At 46.0% G+C, this 15,198-nt stretch overlaps 1 protein-coding gene across 44 annotated transcripts in view; it reads left to right on the forward strand.

Moving 5' to 3' along the window:
* TCF7L2 (transcription factor 7 like 2) overlaps positions 1-15,198 on the forward strand; it is a 203,666-nt gene that overhangs the window by 70,065 nt on the left and 118,403 nt on the right. For all 44 annotated transcript variants that reach the window (XM_005657462.4, XM_005657463.4, XM_084994298.1 and 41 more), the window contains one exon: positions 10,144-10,245. In XM_005657462.4, the coding sequence (XP_005657519.1) occupies positions 10,144-10,245 (102 nt within the window). The remainder of the gene's footprint in view (positions 1-10,143; positions 10,246-15,198) is intronic.

Raw genomic sequence — 15,198 nt, forward strand, 5'->3', positions numbered from 1 at the left:
GTAAAAGGATGTAGCGACCATCAATTTAGAGGTTTAAAGGAGCCTTTGAGAAAGTACAGTGGAATCTGCAAATACACAGCATGCTCACTGTGTACCTGGCTAGGTGCTGCCCCAGTGCTGGTAATTTATGCTGAAGACTGATCATCAGAATCACCTGGCAAGTTGGAAAAAAGAAAATACAGACTCCTGGGCCCACTCCCAGGTAGTTTGATGAAGGACTTGAGTGGGTCAGGAGAAAAGTCTTAACAAACCAGCGTGATATGGTGTAGGGCCATGTTACCATCAAGAACTAAATCTTGGAAGAATTCTTGTTGTGGCTCAGCAGGTTAAAAACCTGACTAGTATCCGTGAAGATGTGGGTTTGATCTCTGGCCTTGCTCAGTGGGTTAAGGGTCTGGTGTTGCTACAGGCTGCAGAGTAGGTTTCAGATGTGGCCAAGATCTGGAGGTGGTGCAGCTGTGATGTAGGCCTGCAGCTGCAGCGCCAATTTGACCCTTAGCCCAGGAACTTTCATATGCCTCGGGTGTGGCCCTAAAAAGGAAGAAAAAAGAGAAAAAGAAAACAAATAAAAAAACCCCTGAATCTTGGAGTTCCTGCTATGGTGCAGCAGGTTAAGAATTCACCATTGTCTCTGTAATGGCGTGGGTTTGATCCCTGGCCCGGCACAGTGGGTTAAGGATCTGGAGTTACTGCAGCTGTGGTGCAGGGTGCAGCTGTGCCCTGGATTCAGTCCTGGCCTGGGAACTTCCATTTGCAGTGGGCGCAGGGGGAAAAAACAAAATAAACAAAAAACTAAATCTTTTCTTCATGATGTTTCTGCTTATCTTTCTTGCATTAGTCCTTATAACCACTTATTAGCTTATGGTCTAATTGACTGGGTCTTCTATGACTTTCTAAGCCTCAGAACATCTAATCCACACTGGACACTGAGCATATGCTTTGTAAAAGCTGCAGAAATCCGTGTGTTAGAGTAGAAAGGGATTTTGGAGATCATGTTCCCCAATTGCCTGCTACAGACGTAGGCCCAGAGTGGGGAAGAAGTTGCCCAGCAAGAGGTGAGGTGATTAGCCAGTTAGCGACAGAACTGAGCTGGGAAAGGAGGTTTCCAGACTCTTTATGTCTCCGTCTTGTGCTCCTCCCCAGAGCATGCAGTCGTAACTTTAAGACTGACTTCTAGAGCATGGAAGGCAGGCCTCACCCCACTCTAAGGAGGCCCAGGTAGGTTTGAGAGGAAGGGCCTGGTGACATTCTTTCCAGCTTGTGCTTCCACGAGCTGCTATACTGTACGCTCCCTGCAAAACCACTGACTTGGCAAATGCAAAACTTCCTTAGGAAAGAGGTTTGAGTTGTCAAGGTAAAGAAGACCAAATCTTGAGTTTTGGTTATTGGATTTTGTTTGTTTCTTCGTTATTTGCTTTTTTTTTTTTTTTGGTCACTCTTTCCTCTCTCCCCCAGGGTTGCTGCTCCCTGCATTCTTGGTCCACCTGGATGAGAAGTAATTTGGAAGAGATAGGATGAATTTAAGTTATCTTGAAGCCTGAAATATATTTTCTGATACCATTTAAGCAAGAGTCTACAAAAAGAAAACCTTAGAGAAAGACCCTGAGGATGGAAATAGATAGGAAAGAAAAGAGAAAATTAGAAATTGGAAGAGTACTGATAGAAAATCTCACAGGTTTGAAATAGTGCTTTGAACCACCCAGTAAGGACTGAAAGAGGAAAGTGTTTTCCAGTCTTTTCTTTCTTCCTATGATATGCAGGGATCTCTGGTCCCATAACCCTGAAATTTAACTACTTATTAATGGTGCTGATGTGCTAAAAGTCACCAACTTTAGAGTTAAAAAGCATCATTTGGGGAAACTTATCTAAAATGATTTTTTTTTTGTCTTTTCGTAGCTTTTTTTTTTTTAAATTACAGTTGATTTAGAATGTTCTGCCAATTTCTGCTGTACAGCAAAGGGACCCAGTTATACACACACACACACACACACACACACACACATTCTTTTTCCTACATTATCCTCCATCATGTTCCATCACAAGTGATTAGATATAGTTCCCTGTGCTGTAAGCAGGATCTCATTGCTTATCCACTCCAAATGCAATAGTTTGCATCTACTAACCTCAGACTCCCCCGTCCATCCCACTCCCTCCCTGCTATCTGCTGGTTTTGCTTTGTTTCTCCTTATGACCAGGGTCTTTGGGAGCTCTGGTAGAAATAATTTTCTGGTGGCCTTGGAGGAAAAGAGTTAGACGAATGTTGCCCAGCAGCCTAGGGGGAGAAGTGCAAGGGTAGTTGGGGAGAGATCGTTTATTCCTCTGGGGACATCCTGAGACGTTCCCTTAGCCTTGCCCTTTGAGACACTGCTCTCTGCCTAGAGAGCAGGCAAGATGCCTCACAGTCCGTTGATAAGACACACAAGGAAGGTGGAGGCTGGAGGGGGGTGGAGAATGGGAGGGTGGGGGGGTGGAGAGTTGCGGTAGGAGGGGGTGTTGGAGGGTGGAGTTCACCAGGATGAACTAGAGACATGCTGGTGGCCTGGAGCCCTGTGCCCAGCAAGGTTGCCGACTGGCCCAGGTAAACCGCGGCTGCTGGGCTGGCCTCTGTTTCCCCCTTGGTAAAAATGTTAGTTGAACTTTCTGGCCATTTATTTCAGAGGATTCTGGAGAATGTGGTTATGAACCCCAGATACTCTCTAAATGTGGGATTAACTGTATATAGAAAACAGATAAACCCAGAAGGACCGACTGTAGCACAGGGAGCTCTGGTCAATATTTGGTAATAACATGTAAGGGAAGAGAATGTGAAAAAGACTGTATATAGGTAACTGAATCACTTTGCTGCACACCCAGATCTCACAGAGCATTGTCGATCAAACTCTATGTCAGTTTAAAAAAAACGACTCTCTAAATGTGAAGCGGTACTCTTAGGATCCTTTAGTTGTTATGATTAAGAAGCAAAAGGTTAACTGCAAGGATTTCGTTTAAAAATCATAGAACAGCCTCATAGAGATAGAGGATTTTAAAACAAGGTGTTAAACTGTTCTGCACGGACGCCTTGAAGGCCCTTCCTCTCCCTGCCCCCTGCCCTTTCCCCCATGTTCCTTTTCTGTTGAGAAATCGGGTGGTGATTTTAAGGGAAACATGTCCAAGTTCCTACTATGTTTGGTTTCATTAAAAAAGAAAGAAAGAAAAGGGTCAGTTATAACATCCAGCTGAACTTTTTCTGTAGCCTTTTTCCTTCTCCAAGTTCAGCATATACCCAGTTTTCTGAGGTCTTTGGTTTCCTTTTCTTAGGTAACGGTGGTATATACGGACTTAGGCTAAATCCCAACCCGCAGAAATTACATGTCCTTGACCTTTCTTCTGTGCAGTCATGCTTTATAGGCAAACAAGGCCTCTTTAAGTAGAACCTCGATCTTAGGTTCTCTGTGGATTTTCAGAAGAAAGTCCAGGACTATGTTTTAACCTAGGACAAAGCAGCCTAATCTCCTGTACCCTCTGCATCAACTGGAAGATCAACCGAACCAGTTTATAATGGTGGCTCCTGAGGATGCTGCAGGATTCCGAAGGCTTCTGAAATAGTTTCACACCGTTTCCACTGTTAGGTATATATGATCACTGCTAACTTTTGGAAACCCGTTGGTACCTCTAAGATTCAGGAGGGTGGGCTAGAGTATTAAATTAATCACACCTTCTTTTTTTTTTGTTTGTTTTTTGTTTTTTGTTTTTTGTTTTGTCTTTTTGCTATTTCTTGGGCCGCTCCCGCGGCATATGGAGGTTCCCAGGCTAGGGGTCGAATCAGAGCCATAGCCACCGGCCTATGCCAGAGCCACAGCAACTCGGGATCCGAGCCGTGTCTGCAACCTACACCACAGCTCACGGCAACGCCGGATCGTTAACCCACTGAGCAAGGGCAGGGATCGAACCCGCAACCTCATGGTTCCTAGTCGGATTCGTTAACCACTGCGCCACGATGGGAACTCCAATCACACCTTATATTTTGACCAGGCTGGAGAAATTGGGGGTTCTCTAGTCTTGGGGGCAGGATTACATATTGATGGAAGATAGACTGGCTTTTCCATCTTTCTGTTCTGGGCAATGAAGTAGGTTGAGACAGTGACAGCCAGACCTGTTCCTGAAGAGACCTATGTGTGTGGATGTGTATTAGGGGTGAGCCTCATAATCTGACCTCCTAAAAATAGCATTCCTATTTGGCTTCCTGTTTTCCTCGTAGGAGGAGCGCCTTCTGGTAGCCTTGTCCTCTGTAAAATTCAGTGATGCGGACGTGACCATGGTTTCACCCCTTCTCAGTTGCACATTTGTCGTAGGGTGGGGCTGGTCCTCGGTGCGCCTGCGCAGGGGAGGATGGGAGCACGTCACCGTTCAGGGGAGGAAGGATGGAGGAGTTTGGACGCGACAGGCCATGGCTGGCGGTGCCGCCAGTGTGTGCTGTTGAGGCAGAATATGTGCTTTGCATTTTATAAGAAACACAGCATGTAAACTTTGCGGCCCTAGTGAGTTAGGATGACGGAGGCAATCCAGATCTACCGAGAGGATGGTTTCCAACTAATTTGAATTCTTGTGAAATGGATTTTCCTTGGAAAAAGCACCCCTACTGAGAAATAGCTTGGATCGGGAAGGTTGTTTTGTATTTAGGTAAAGAATGCAGATATATTAGGCAGGGGAGGGGAGCAAGGCCTTCAAAACTTTAAAATCGGCCCTTTTCTGGATGATAGGCTTTTTTGGGGACCATTTTTCCAGAAGAGACTGGTTTCATTTCCACTGAGCAGTCTGTTCAGGCCCCCTGCTGGTGCCCCTTTCCCCACTCTGAACCCTGCCTTTTGCCTGAGTCTGTGGCCGATGCCACCTGTTGGTGGCAGACAGGGTTGGCACAGTGTGGGCTTAATTCCAGCGTCGCGATGTGTGAAAGTTCTGGAAGAGAAGAGCTTCTAAACCTCGAAAGTTGTCAGGGTGCTTGCGTCCTCCCTGACCCGAGGAATTTCTTCCCGAGGCTCTTCTGTGGTCTTCGATGACATGTGACAGGTTGCCAGTGTCTCCCGGGAAGCGGGTGAGAACTTTTTGGACATGTGAACCTTTTCCAGTCAGAATTGCTCAAGGATTTTCAAGCTTCCATTTTGGAGGGAGAGAAGGTTATTTTAGTTGAGATTGTGGTCTAGTGGTCAGACCTTGTGACGGGGAGGTACAGCCGGAGAGCTCAGATTCTTTTCCAAGCTTTTCCCCTCAAACTTGAGTCTGCTGGTGAGGTTTCCATCTAAAATGTTGCTTTGGGGCCAGCGAACTTGCCTCCCTATGGGAGGGCGTGCGACTGGATTTAAGGCCCCGAGAAGGAATGCCCGACATGATTCAGGTCGCTGCATGTTCCTTCCCTAAGCCACGGGTGGCAAACTGTGGCCCAGGGGCCAAAGCTGTCCCGCCTGCCCCGTTTTTGTACAGCCTGTGAATGGAGAATGGTTTTCATTATTTTTATATGGTTGAAACAAAAGTCAAGAGGAGACTGTTTCCTGACCCGGGAAAATGATGTGGCGTTCAGAGGTCACATGACGTTTATCAGAGCACACCCGCGCAGAGTTCACACATGTATGGCCTGTGGTGGCTTTTCTGTCCAGTGGTTAGGACAGAGATGGGCTGGCTGCAAAGCTTGTTTACTCTCAGGCCCTTTGCAGAAGAAGTTGGCCAACCTTGCCCTGAACAAATAAGGGCCTGTCCCTTGTAGAATGGAGCGAGCGGGGGGGTCTTATCGAGGATGGGGAGTTTCCTGGCAACTTGGTTGGCCTCATCGTTGTTGTCGTCGCTTGAGTTGTCCTATGTGTTTAGATAATTACATTTGCGCAAAGACACCCTCCCACCCCCGGCAGCCCTCTGAGTAGCCCCTTCTCACCATCCTCGCCACTGAAGCGGGACCGTGAGGATGGAGGTGCCTCTTTGGGGTTGAGTAGCTGCTGATCGCAAGGAGCATACATCTTGGAGGGGACTTCTGATTTGGAAGACCCTCCCCATTGGCCTTGCTGTTTTTTACTGGGGAAAGTGGGGGAATGCAAATTCGAGCTGTGTACCTTTTTCTTCTTTGCTGACAATTCAGCAGGCCTTTAAACCGCCTCTGTTCCTTTTCAGGTCATGGTGGTGTATATATATTCAAGACTTTGCCCACAGGTCCAAAGCTTAACTTCAGCTCTCTGAGACATGTCATAAACTATGATTTGGTGGCTGGGGAGGGGAGCGGCCCTAATGGGCCATGAGCAGAGCATTATTATTAAGCCAAGGATGAAACGCTGAAGCCAAGATGGCCCTATTTATTTATCTATTATTATTATTTTTTTAACAAAATATAGGCTGAGCAGACTCCATTTCAACAGTTTTCAATGTAGGAATTCCCACAGCCCCAGTTGATTGCAGTTTGTTGAAAAGTTTAATGTTTTTGTAGGCAATTCATAATTTCCATGTTGAGCAGCCTAAAAGGAAGGGAGCCTGGAGCTGAGTGTTGTTTTTATAGTGGGATGGTGGGAACTTTTTTTTTTCCTCTTCCCCAAAAGGATATAAAACTGAAGTCGAACAGTTGGGAAAACGGCATGGCGACCCAGCCCCTGCGTAAATCCCAGATGCCTCCTCCGCCAGGTCTTCCTTTAGGACCCAACAGAAGAGAATTTCCCGCTGCCTAATGTGTCCAGGAAGGAAAAGATTTTCCTGTGGGCTATAATAGGACCTAATTTCCTTTTTCGTGCCTTTATTTATTTATTTTCCCTATTAATAAGGACCAATTGTGGAAGATGAAGGAACCTGGGAAACCCATCACTTTGGCAGGAGGTTAATAACTTCCTTTAAAAAAATCCTGACCTCATACTCATTTCCCCGAAGGAACCTCGTCAGCCCAAGTGCCAGTTCAGGCCCAGGAGATGGGCACAGATTTGCGGGGGCGGGGGGAGGGAGCGGGAGGGTGAGCCCCGTTTTATGGGATCGAGTTGCAGTGGGACGGAGAGGTTGGGGGCTGTCACTGCGGCGTGGCTGCCAGTCGGCGGTTCGGGGGGCCCGTCCTGTCCCCCATCTGGATTTGGTTAGCTCTCTCTGGGCAGCAGGGCCGAGTCTCATTTCCTCCAACCAGTAATGTTATATAGGCAGTGATCCTGGGCTGCCCTAACATAATTGAAAATTATGTGTATTGTAGGCTCGGAGCGCTGAAATGTAGGCTCATAAAAATATGTGGTGCAGGTAGCCTGCGGAGATTGGATATGGCACACAATGAAGCTTTTATGTAAAGTAAGAATTATAAGTCTCCGTGTTAATATTGCATTCTGGGTACGGCTAATTCTTGGGTGGGGTCCTGGGGGCAGGCCTGTCACCTTACACAAAGCCTAAATTTCCTCGTTCTGGGGAGCTGGTATGTGGATGCAGTCAAATCAGTTTTGCAGATGCTCAAAGATGAAAACGCGTCCGCGAACCTCACCCTCACGGCTGAGGGCAGAGGCAGCCGTAGGTGTGTGGCGACTCAGCTTGGCACTTTCCCTCACAGGTTTTCTTGCGATGAAGAGGTGAGTGTTGGCGGGTGTCCACTTTGGTTGGCCTCAAGGAAATGACTCTATTGAGTGGTTTGGACCAGGGGGGCCCGTATATTTATGTGGCGAGTGAGAATGGGAAGGAGGCGGCTGAGACGGGGTAGAATAGACTCTATAGCCCATGGGCTCGGGTGAGAGGGCCGAGGGAAGCCATGGAAACTTTTACTTCAGTGGCACTTCCTTTGGGATGCTGCTGCTCCTGAACAGATATTTGGAATTTTTTTTTTTTTTTTTTTCTTCACTTTTTAGGGCCTCACCCTCGACATATGGAAGTTCCCAGGCTAGGGATTGAATTGGAGCTGCAGCTGCCGGCCTACACCCCAGCCACAGCAACGTGGGATCCGAGCCTTGTCTTCAATCCACACCGCAACTCATGGCAATGCCAGATCCTGAATCCACTGAGCGAGGCCAGGGATCGAACCCCCATCCTCATTGATACTAGTCGGATTAGCTTCTGCTACACCAGGAACTCCTGAAAATGGCTTGATTAAAAGAGCCACTGGAGGGGTGGGGCGTGGGGTGGGGGGGGTGCCTGCTGACATTCCCTGACAGCCCCCCCCAATCACACTAGGACAACTCTTTTAGTTTAGAGATGAGAAACTGGGGAGTTACCTGAACTAGTAACCAGGTTCCTCACCACAGAAGGTTTCTAGGTAAAAGTTCTAAAGTGACAGAAACCACGTCTAGGTTTAGGTTTGGGAAAACGACCGTGCAGTGTGGCAGGTAGCTTCCAGGCCAGGGTCTTCCAGCTTTCGGTGTCACCGAATTTCGTTGTAATTTGCCAGAACAGTTGTGTCTTTGAGGAACCCGTAGAAAAGCTTGTGGTGGTTTTTGGGTCTTCCATGTCACGTAGCATTTGAGCAAACCCCTCCTCTTTCTCGACTGTCCTTTGCTGGTCTTTACTTTCTGTCTGAATCCTTCTGACTTGACAGGAAGGCTCTGGGCAGCCTCCCTCAGTCTCTTTTCTTGGGGCTGCGTTGCCCTGGGTGCAGTTCCTTGAGTGTCTGTCAGAGCTTCACCACATTCTCTCTTGACTTTTCTGCGATGGGTTGGTCCCCTCGAGTGTGCCTGGGCTGAGGGAAGGTGTCTTTGCCTCTCCAAGATCCTTCCTAAGGAGGCTGTGTATGAGGCAACCTTTAATCTGTGTTCCTCGGGTAAATTCTCTGTAGAGTTAGTTATAAAACTAGCCTCTGGAAAGATCAAGATGGTGCCTTTATTGGTTGGCCTTTGGAGGGACAAAGGCCAGTGCTGACTTCCTTGTTAAAACCTTAGCATTTGTGTCTAAGCTTTATTTGGTTGTGAAGTGAAATTGGTATAATGTCACCAACAAAAGTCAGATGCCTGGAAATTGCTTATACGTGTGCTAAATATCTCTGTGACTGGACAGGCTGCCTCCCCTCAGTTTCCCTCATCTCCAAGATGGGGAGCTCGATCAATTGATTGTTGAAGTCCCTCTGAAAACTGACATATCACTTTGATAGAAGTAGCTCCCTTGCCTTTGGGCCATATATTCACTTTGTACTACCTCAGAGAAGTGTAGAGATAGATTCAGTTGGCGTATGCTTCTATTTTTCTCTCTTGGTAAACCTGAATGTATTTAAGATTTCTTCGAGCAATGAGGTCTTACTGTATAGCACAGGGAACTATATCCAGTCATTTGGGATAGACCATGATGGAAGGGAATATATATATATATATATATATATATATATATATATATGTATACACACACACACACAAACACACACACACACCAGTCATGACGGGAGTGTGTGTGTGTGTGTGTATATATATATATATATATATATGAATGACTGGGTCACCTTGCTGTACAGCAGAAATTGGCAAAACACTGTAAATCAACTGCACTCTAAGAAAAAATTTGAAAAAAATAATTTCTTCCGTCTTTTGAGATGAGTGTAGAAATTGCATCGCTCCCTGTCTGTACATCTCTCAACCGAGAACTGTTAAACTCTGGGATTGGATGAAGAATTCCATGCTCACCTTACTCGAGTAGCTTCTACTATAGGAAAGTGGCATGTATATATTCAGCTTTCCTGAAAGTGAAGGATGATGGCATTTTAGAAATGAAGGTCACCGAAAGAGCAGATTCGGAATTGATAGTCACCCAGGACACGTCTGGCTTAAGACTCTGTTTGCTTGCTTTCTTCGGAAGAGCTGTGTCCTCTCTTTTCTTGCGCCCCCCACCCCCTGCCACTGCTCCCTTCCAAGTGAAGGAGTTTTAATGACATCATTTTATCTGCCCCTCCCCCCCCATAATCTGAATGCAAAAAATGAAACGAATTGCTGATAATATTGATGGTCTCTGCATGTACCTGTTGAACTTGAACGCTGAGGAAGAACCTGTCGGTGTTGCGTGATTTTTCTGTTGTTGTTGACGTTGCTGGTATTTGCATGCTTTCAAGTGTGTCAGTGTCATTATTTGCAGGCTTTTAAGTTTTGCGATTTCTGATCCATGTGTCATGTATCCCAGGAGTTATCTCTCGGGGCAGCTGTTTTGCATTTCTTTTCTAAATTCATGTTCCTTCTCCCTTTTGTTCGCTCCCTCCAGTATCTTCAGATGAAATGGCCGCTGCTTGACGTTCAGGCGGGGACCCTCCAGAGCAGACAAGCCCTCAAGGATGCACGCTCTCCGTCGCCGGCACACATCGTCGTAAGTGGCCTCACAGAGGTGTTTGCTTCTTTTATTGGGGGGGAGACAGAAATGCTCATTTGTTGATAACAGGCCTTATTTATCCATTTTTCTCTCTTTAAAAAGAGGTTTTGGGGGGCATGGTCTTGGAGATGGTTTCCACCTAGAAACTTGTTTTCTGCTATTGGACCTTAATGATTTGTCACCTCCTTGGAAATGTTCTCTCCACCCTTTTCTTCTAGTATGAGGTTAGAATCTAGCTTTGTGGGTTTCAGTTAATAGGGCACAGTCCTCACGGTGTGGGGGAGACTGGAAATGATAGTAAAAACTTAAAAACTTAGAAAAAATATAATACGTAGTATCTTTCCTGAAAAAGTCATCTCGGGGAGGAGAGTTGCAGAGGAGAGCATTAGAAATCTCAAAAAGGAGACCCTGGATTTGAGACTTGAACGTCTTACCCTCTTCCTAACACACTCACCAGTGGATCCGAGTTGTTGGAAAGTAACAGTCTAGACTAGCATTGGAAACATTTCATCTGGGCTGATGGAGGATAACTTAGAGTACAGATGAATTTGGAAAAGCTTAAATTAAATTTAATCTGTACATCCAGGGCTTTGAAAGCATGTAGGTTTCATACAGGAAACACTGGTTTGTAGTACTAAGAGACTACAACGTAAAGTGTGTGTCTACATTTATTTTTAATGCGCTTTCTCAGGCTTTTGTAGACTTTGAAAGTGGAATTTATAAATTAACCTCTTGAGAAGATAGCTCAGCCTTATTAGAACATTCTCTTCTGGATATTTGTGTCATGAGCTGGACTTCATACTTTTGAAATAATTAATGGGAGACATCTTTTTATAACAAATCCATGCCAGGAAGAATTATGCAAAGCACGAGACAATTCATGTATTTTTTATTTAAGTATCACAAAATGTTATCCATTAATGTATTTTGCCTCTCTGTTACTTGTAATTTCTAAAAATGGCAAAATAATTTTCTTAAGTAGAAAAACCTTAAGATACATGATGTCAAATTTCAGGCTCACTGCCTCCTTATTTTGTAGTTTTCTATAATTGAGTACATATTATCTAATGAATTTGGCCTCCGTGAAATGAAAATTAAATATATGTATATAGATAAGTATGCATGTGTATATATCACAAAATAATTTGTTTCTGTAAAACCACTCCTTCGACTCATCGTTCGTGCAAAGATCTTATGAATTCTCAGATTATTATAGACGAGGCACGTAGAAAGAAGGTCGACATTTTCCAGAAGCATCCTCCTTCCCCCAACCCCACAGTGAAACGGATGCTCGTAATCACACATGCTCTTATAATGCCGAGATTTCAGGGCTGTAAGTAACCTTCGATCAGCTAGGCCCTACCTGCTCCCAGAAAAGGAAACGGGTCCAGAGATGCCTTAAGTGAATTGCCCAACGTCACACACTGAGTTAGTGGCCAGAGCGGGAACTGGGCCCAGTTCTCTGCTCCCTTTTGGGGGCCCAGTGGACTCCTCTCCTAAGAGAGCTGAAGGTAACCTTTTCGCGGCTGGTTCTGTTTTGCTTGCGCTCAATTGGCTCATCATCGGGGCGGTGTCGTAGGTGTAAAGAAGTCGTTGGCTTGGGGTTCTCATGCAGGTTTCTTCCAGAAAAATGAAAGCCATGTTAAAAAAACAATTTTTTTTTTTTTTTTAATGATACACAAAGGTTTTTTTTTTCCCCAAGTCCCAGAGGATACAATGAAGAAGGCAGTCTATTTTACTTTTCCTGCCTCCTTGAATTTCCCACTGGGGGTCTAGGCTTTGAAATTTATTTCTCTGCTTTTGGAAATGCCAGGCAGGACTCACCCACATTTTTCTTTTTTTTTTCTTTTTGGGGGTCGAGGGAGGGGACATGATCTTTAACATTTTTTGGAGACCTTTTTTTCTTTGAGCCTGGAGAGACGAGACCACTCGATTCTTAGAAGTGGTTCATCGTGGAGACAGCCCCTTGCAGGTGTGGCCGGAAGGTCCCTGGGCTCATGGGTGAGCCCAGCCCATGCAAGGGGGAACTTTGTCCATTTGGAGAGAGGGAGATGATGGCCCTGCCTCCCTCCATCCCCTCAACCCCCAAATCCCACAAGAGCAGTTGCCCCAACTTAGGTCCTAAGCCCTTTCTTTTCATGTGTAGAAATTAACAATCCGAGGAGCTGGTTGAAGATTTTTTCCAGAGCCGATGTGGATTTTGGCGAGGGGAGCAGCTTAGGGACTTGGGTTCTTTTTTCCTCTGCTGTTTATTGGGAGGCATGTTGACCATAGCAACCGCCTTAGAGCCCACACCACCCTTCCCAAGGAGACCCTTGTCCAGAGTAGCCACAGCTGGCAACTGCAACCTGATCTTCGGAGCCTGCTGTTGTGCTCCTGGGGCCTGGGAGTGGCACTGCATAGAGGTTATGCTTTGCACTGGAGGGTGGGATCTGGGAGCTGGGGAGAGGAGAAAAGCCGTACACTTGGATAAAAAGGAAACCACATTCACGAAATACTTAAAAGCTTGTGGCAACTGCATGGTGTCTTTGGTTGTATGACTCAGCCCTGTAATTGTGCAGTTCTGCAGCCTTCATCTGACACCAAGGGTGAACAGGGGGTGTTGGGGGGTGGGAGGGAAGTTAGTAGAGGAAGAACGGGAAATCGGGGTGGAAGCAAGTCTAGAGGTTCTTGACCTCCGTGTCCCATAGAGGTTTAGGGGAGGGAGGAGTCAGATCCTTTCGGAGTATAAATTTATGATCACCTTTTCATTGGACGCCGGGCAATGTGTTGACTCAAACCAGCTTGGCAGGTGCAGGGAGCCATCCGGATTGTAGCTGACTTCTCATCAGGTCTTTGTGTAGCTCACCATTGGCCAAAACATTCTGGTTTCCCTTCACATTCTCTGAACGGCTAACTTTTCTCCAGGCACGGGGCCCTTCCTTACTTTTTTTGGTGTTTTCATTTTTTGGACAAAACACTGTCACATCAGTGTTTCATCAGGCATGTTTCAAAATAATCATCTGAGGATTGCTTCCCAATTTCTCCGAAATTTGGATTTATTGTAATTGCGCGGCCAGCCTGTTTCATAATTATTTGTAATGTTTCTAATTTTGAAACTAGAGAAGTGTTCAGCGTGTGTTAGTCATCGTTAGAGGCTGTCGCTATCGCAGGTGGCTGAGAAAATCTCTTCCGCTAGGTACCCACGTGGGGTAGAATTTTCAGACAGGAATTCCAAGCATTTTGTCGGCATATTTTAATTTGATCTGGCTTTTTTTTTCTCATGTGGTATGTGGGTTACCACACTGTAAAAAAAAAAAATGGGTGCATGGAATAACGTTCTGAAGAAGAGGAGTTCGGTGGATTGAATAACATATTAAGAGGCAAGCCCCACAAATTTTAGTTCCTGTGACTAAAATATATAATATAATAACTTGTTTATTATAATCCAGTGGCTCCTGATCTGTGCTTGAAAGAGAGAGAAAATTATTCCCCAAGGGTGATGATTGACAAAAATTGGGGGGGGCTACCCCCCCAAATAGGAATTTACACAACAAATCCATCTCTTTCTCCCCCTCTTCTTGGATTTCTCTTTTTTCCTTTCGCCCAGAAATGCATGGACTTCCTAAAGTCACAGATACCAGGATTCACCCCCCCCCCCCGCCCCCGTCTGTTTTCTTATTCACATAACTCATGCTTCTTTCTCTGCGGTGTTTTTAAATTTTTATTTTTAATTCTTTGCTTTCTTTTTTTTTCCTCCCCTCTTCCAAAATGAGTGCCAAGCAGCTGGGTTGTGCTGCGTGGTGGTGTTTGAGTCTTGGCCGACCCGCCTCCAGGGCGCTCCGTGAATACCACCCCCGATGTCTTTGCTATACAAAGACTTTCATTTAATTTCCTTTGTGCTGAGCAAAAAAAGATTCTGAACCCCAAATGGTGGTGTTTTGGCAGAGTGTGTATCTTACAAAATGGCAAAAGGCTTCAGAAGTTCCCCCCACTTTGTCTTGGGGGGCTTCCTTTTGAAGTCAACGTGGAGTTTTACCTTGGGGTGGATTTCTAGCGGTTCTCGGTCTTGTGTGATTTGTTGTGTAATGAGCACGGAAGGGTGGGACAAGAAAGCCGCCTGAATCCTGAGGAGCAGACTCCGCCAGACTGGAGTGTGGTGGTGTTATTGCTTAAATGGTGACAGCAATAACACCATTATTGTGAAATAGAGCACGAACGTGGGACTTCAGACGGGGCGTCTGCTGTTTGAGTTGTGCGTTTTCAAGTAAGCTCAGAGGGCATGGGAACAAGTCAGGAGGACTAACTTGCAGTTAATAACAGAAAACAACTTTGAGAGCATCCTCTCAGTTATTAAACACATGCGGCTGTTATGATGTGTTGTTTGACCTGGGTTGTATTCTTTCCTGTTCTGCCAGCTGCTTGGTGGCCACTGATGTGTGGTAGGAGGCTCTGTGCTAGATGCGGAGGTTCAGCAAAACCCTCGAAGCCCCTACCTGTGTGTGAGGCTCTATGCCAGGTGCCATGGGGGGTCCTGGCCCCCGTGAGGGTGTGTGACCAGAGAGGTGGGATTCCACTGGGAAGTTGGTGAGGATGATGGGCTGGGGACTGTCCCTTTAGGAAATGGCATTTCAAAGGAGACCTGAAAGGTCCTTTGAGGTTGGCCAGGTGAAGATACAGAAGGGACGGGAGGTGGGAGAACATTCCGGGTGGACGGAAAAACAGGTATGAAAAGAAAACATGTAAGAAAAGAGAGCTTGGCTGTGAGAGTAGCAGAAAGCCAGCTATGATGGCTGCTGGTCCCGGGGCGCAGGGACAATGGCCTGGGTAGGTTGTGGTGAGAATTTGGCGTTTGATCCTAACCGCCATGGAAAATCATTGAGGGGTTTGGCTTGTGTTAAGCTGCTGGCAGTGGGGACGGTAAAGTGGACAGATTCAGAGGGGCCATCGGTAGAACTTGGTGATGGGTTT

The sequence above is a fragment of the Sus scrofa genome, chromosome 14 (genome assembly GCF_054392235.1).
Source record: "Sus scrofa isolate SSC_HxYL_T2T_F1_AM1 chromosome 14, Sscrofa_HxYL_maternal_Yorkshire_Landrace_v2.0, whole genome shotgun sequence".
Classification (NCBI taxonomy): domain Eukaryota; kingdom Metazoa; phylum Chordata; class Mammalia; order Artiodactyla; family Suidae; genus Sus; species Sus scrofa.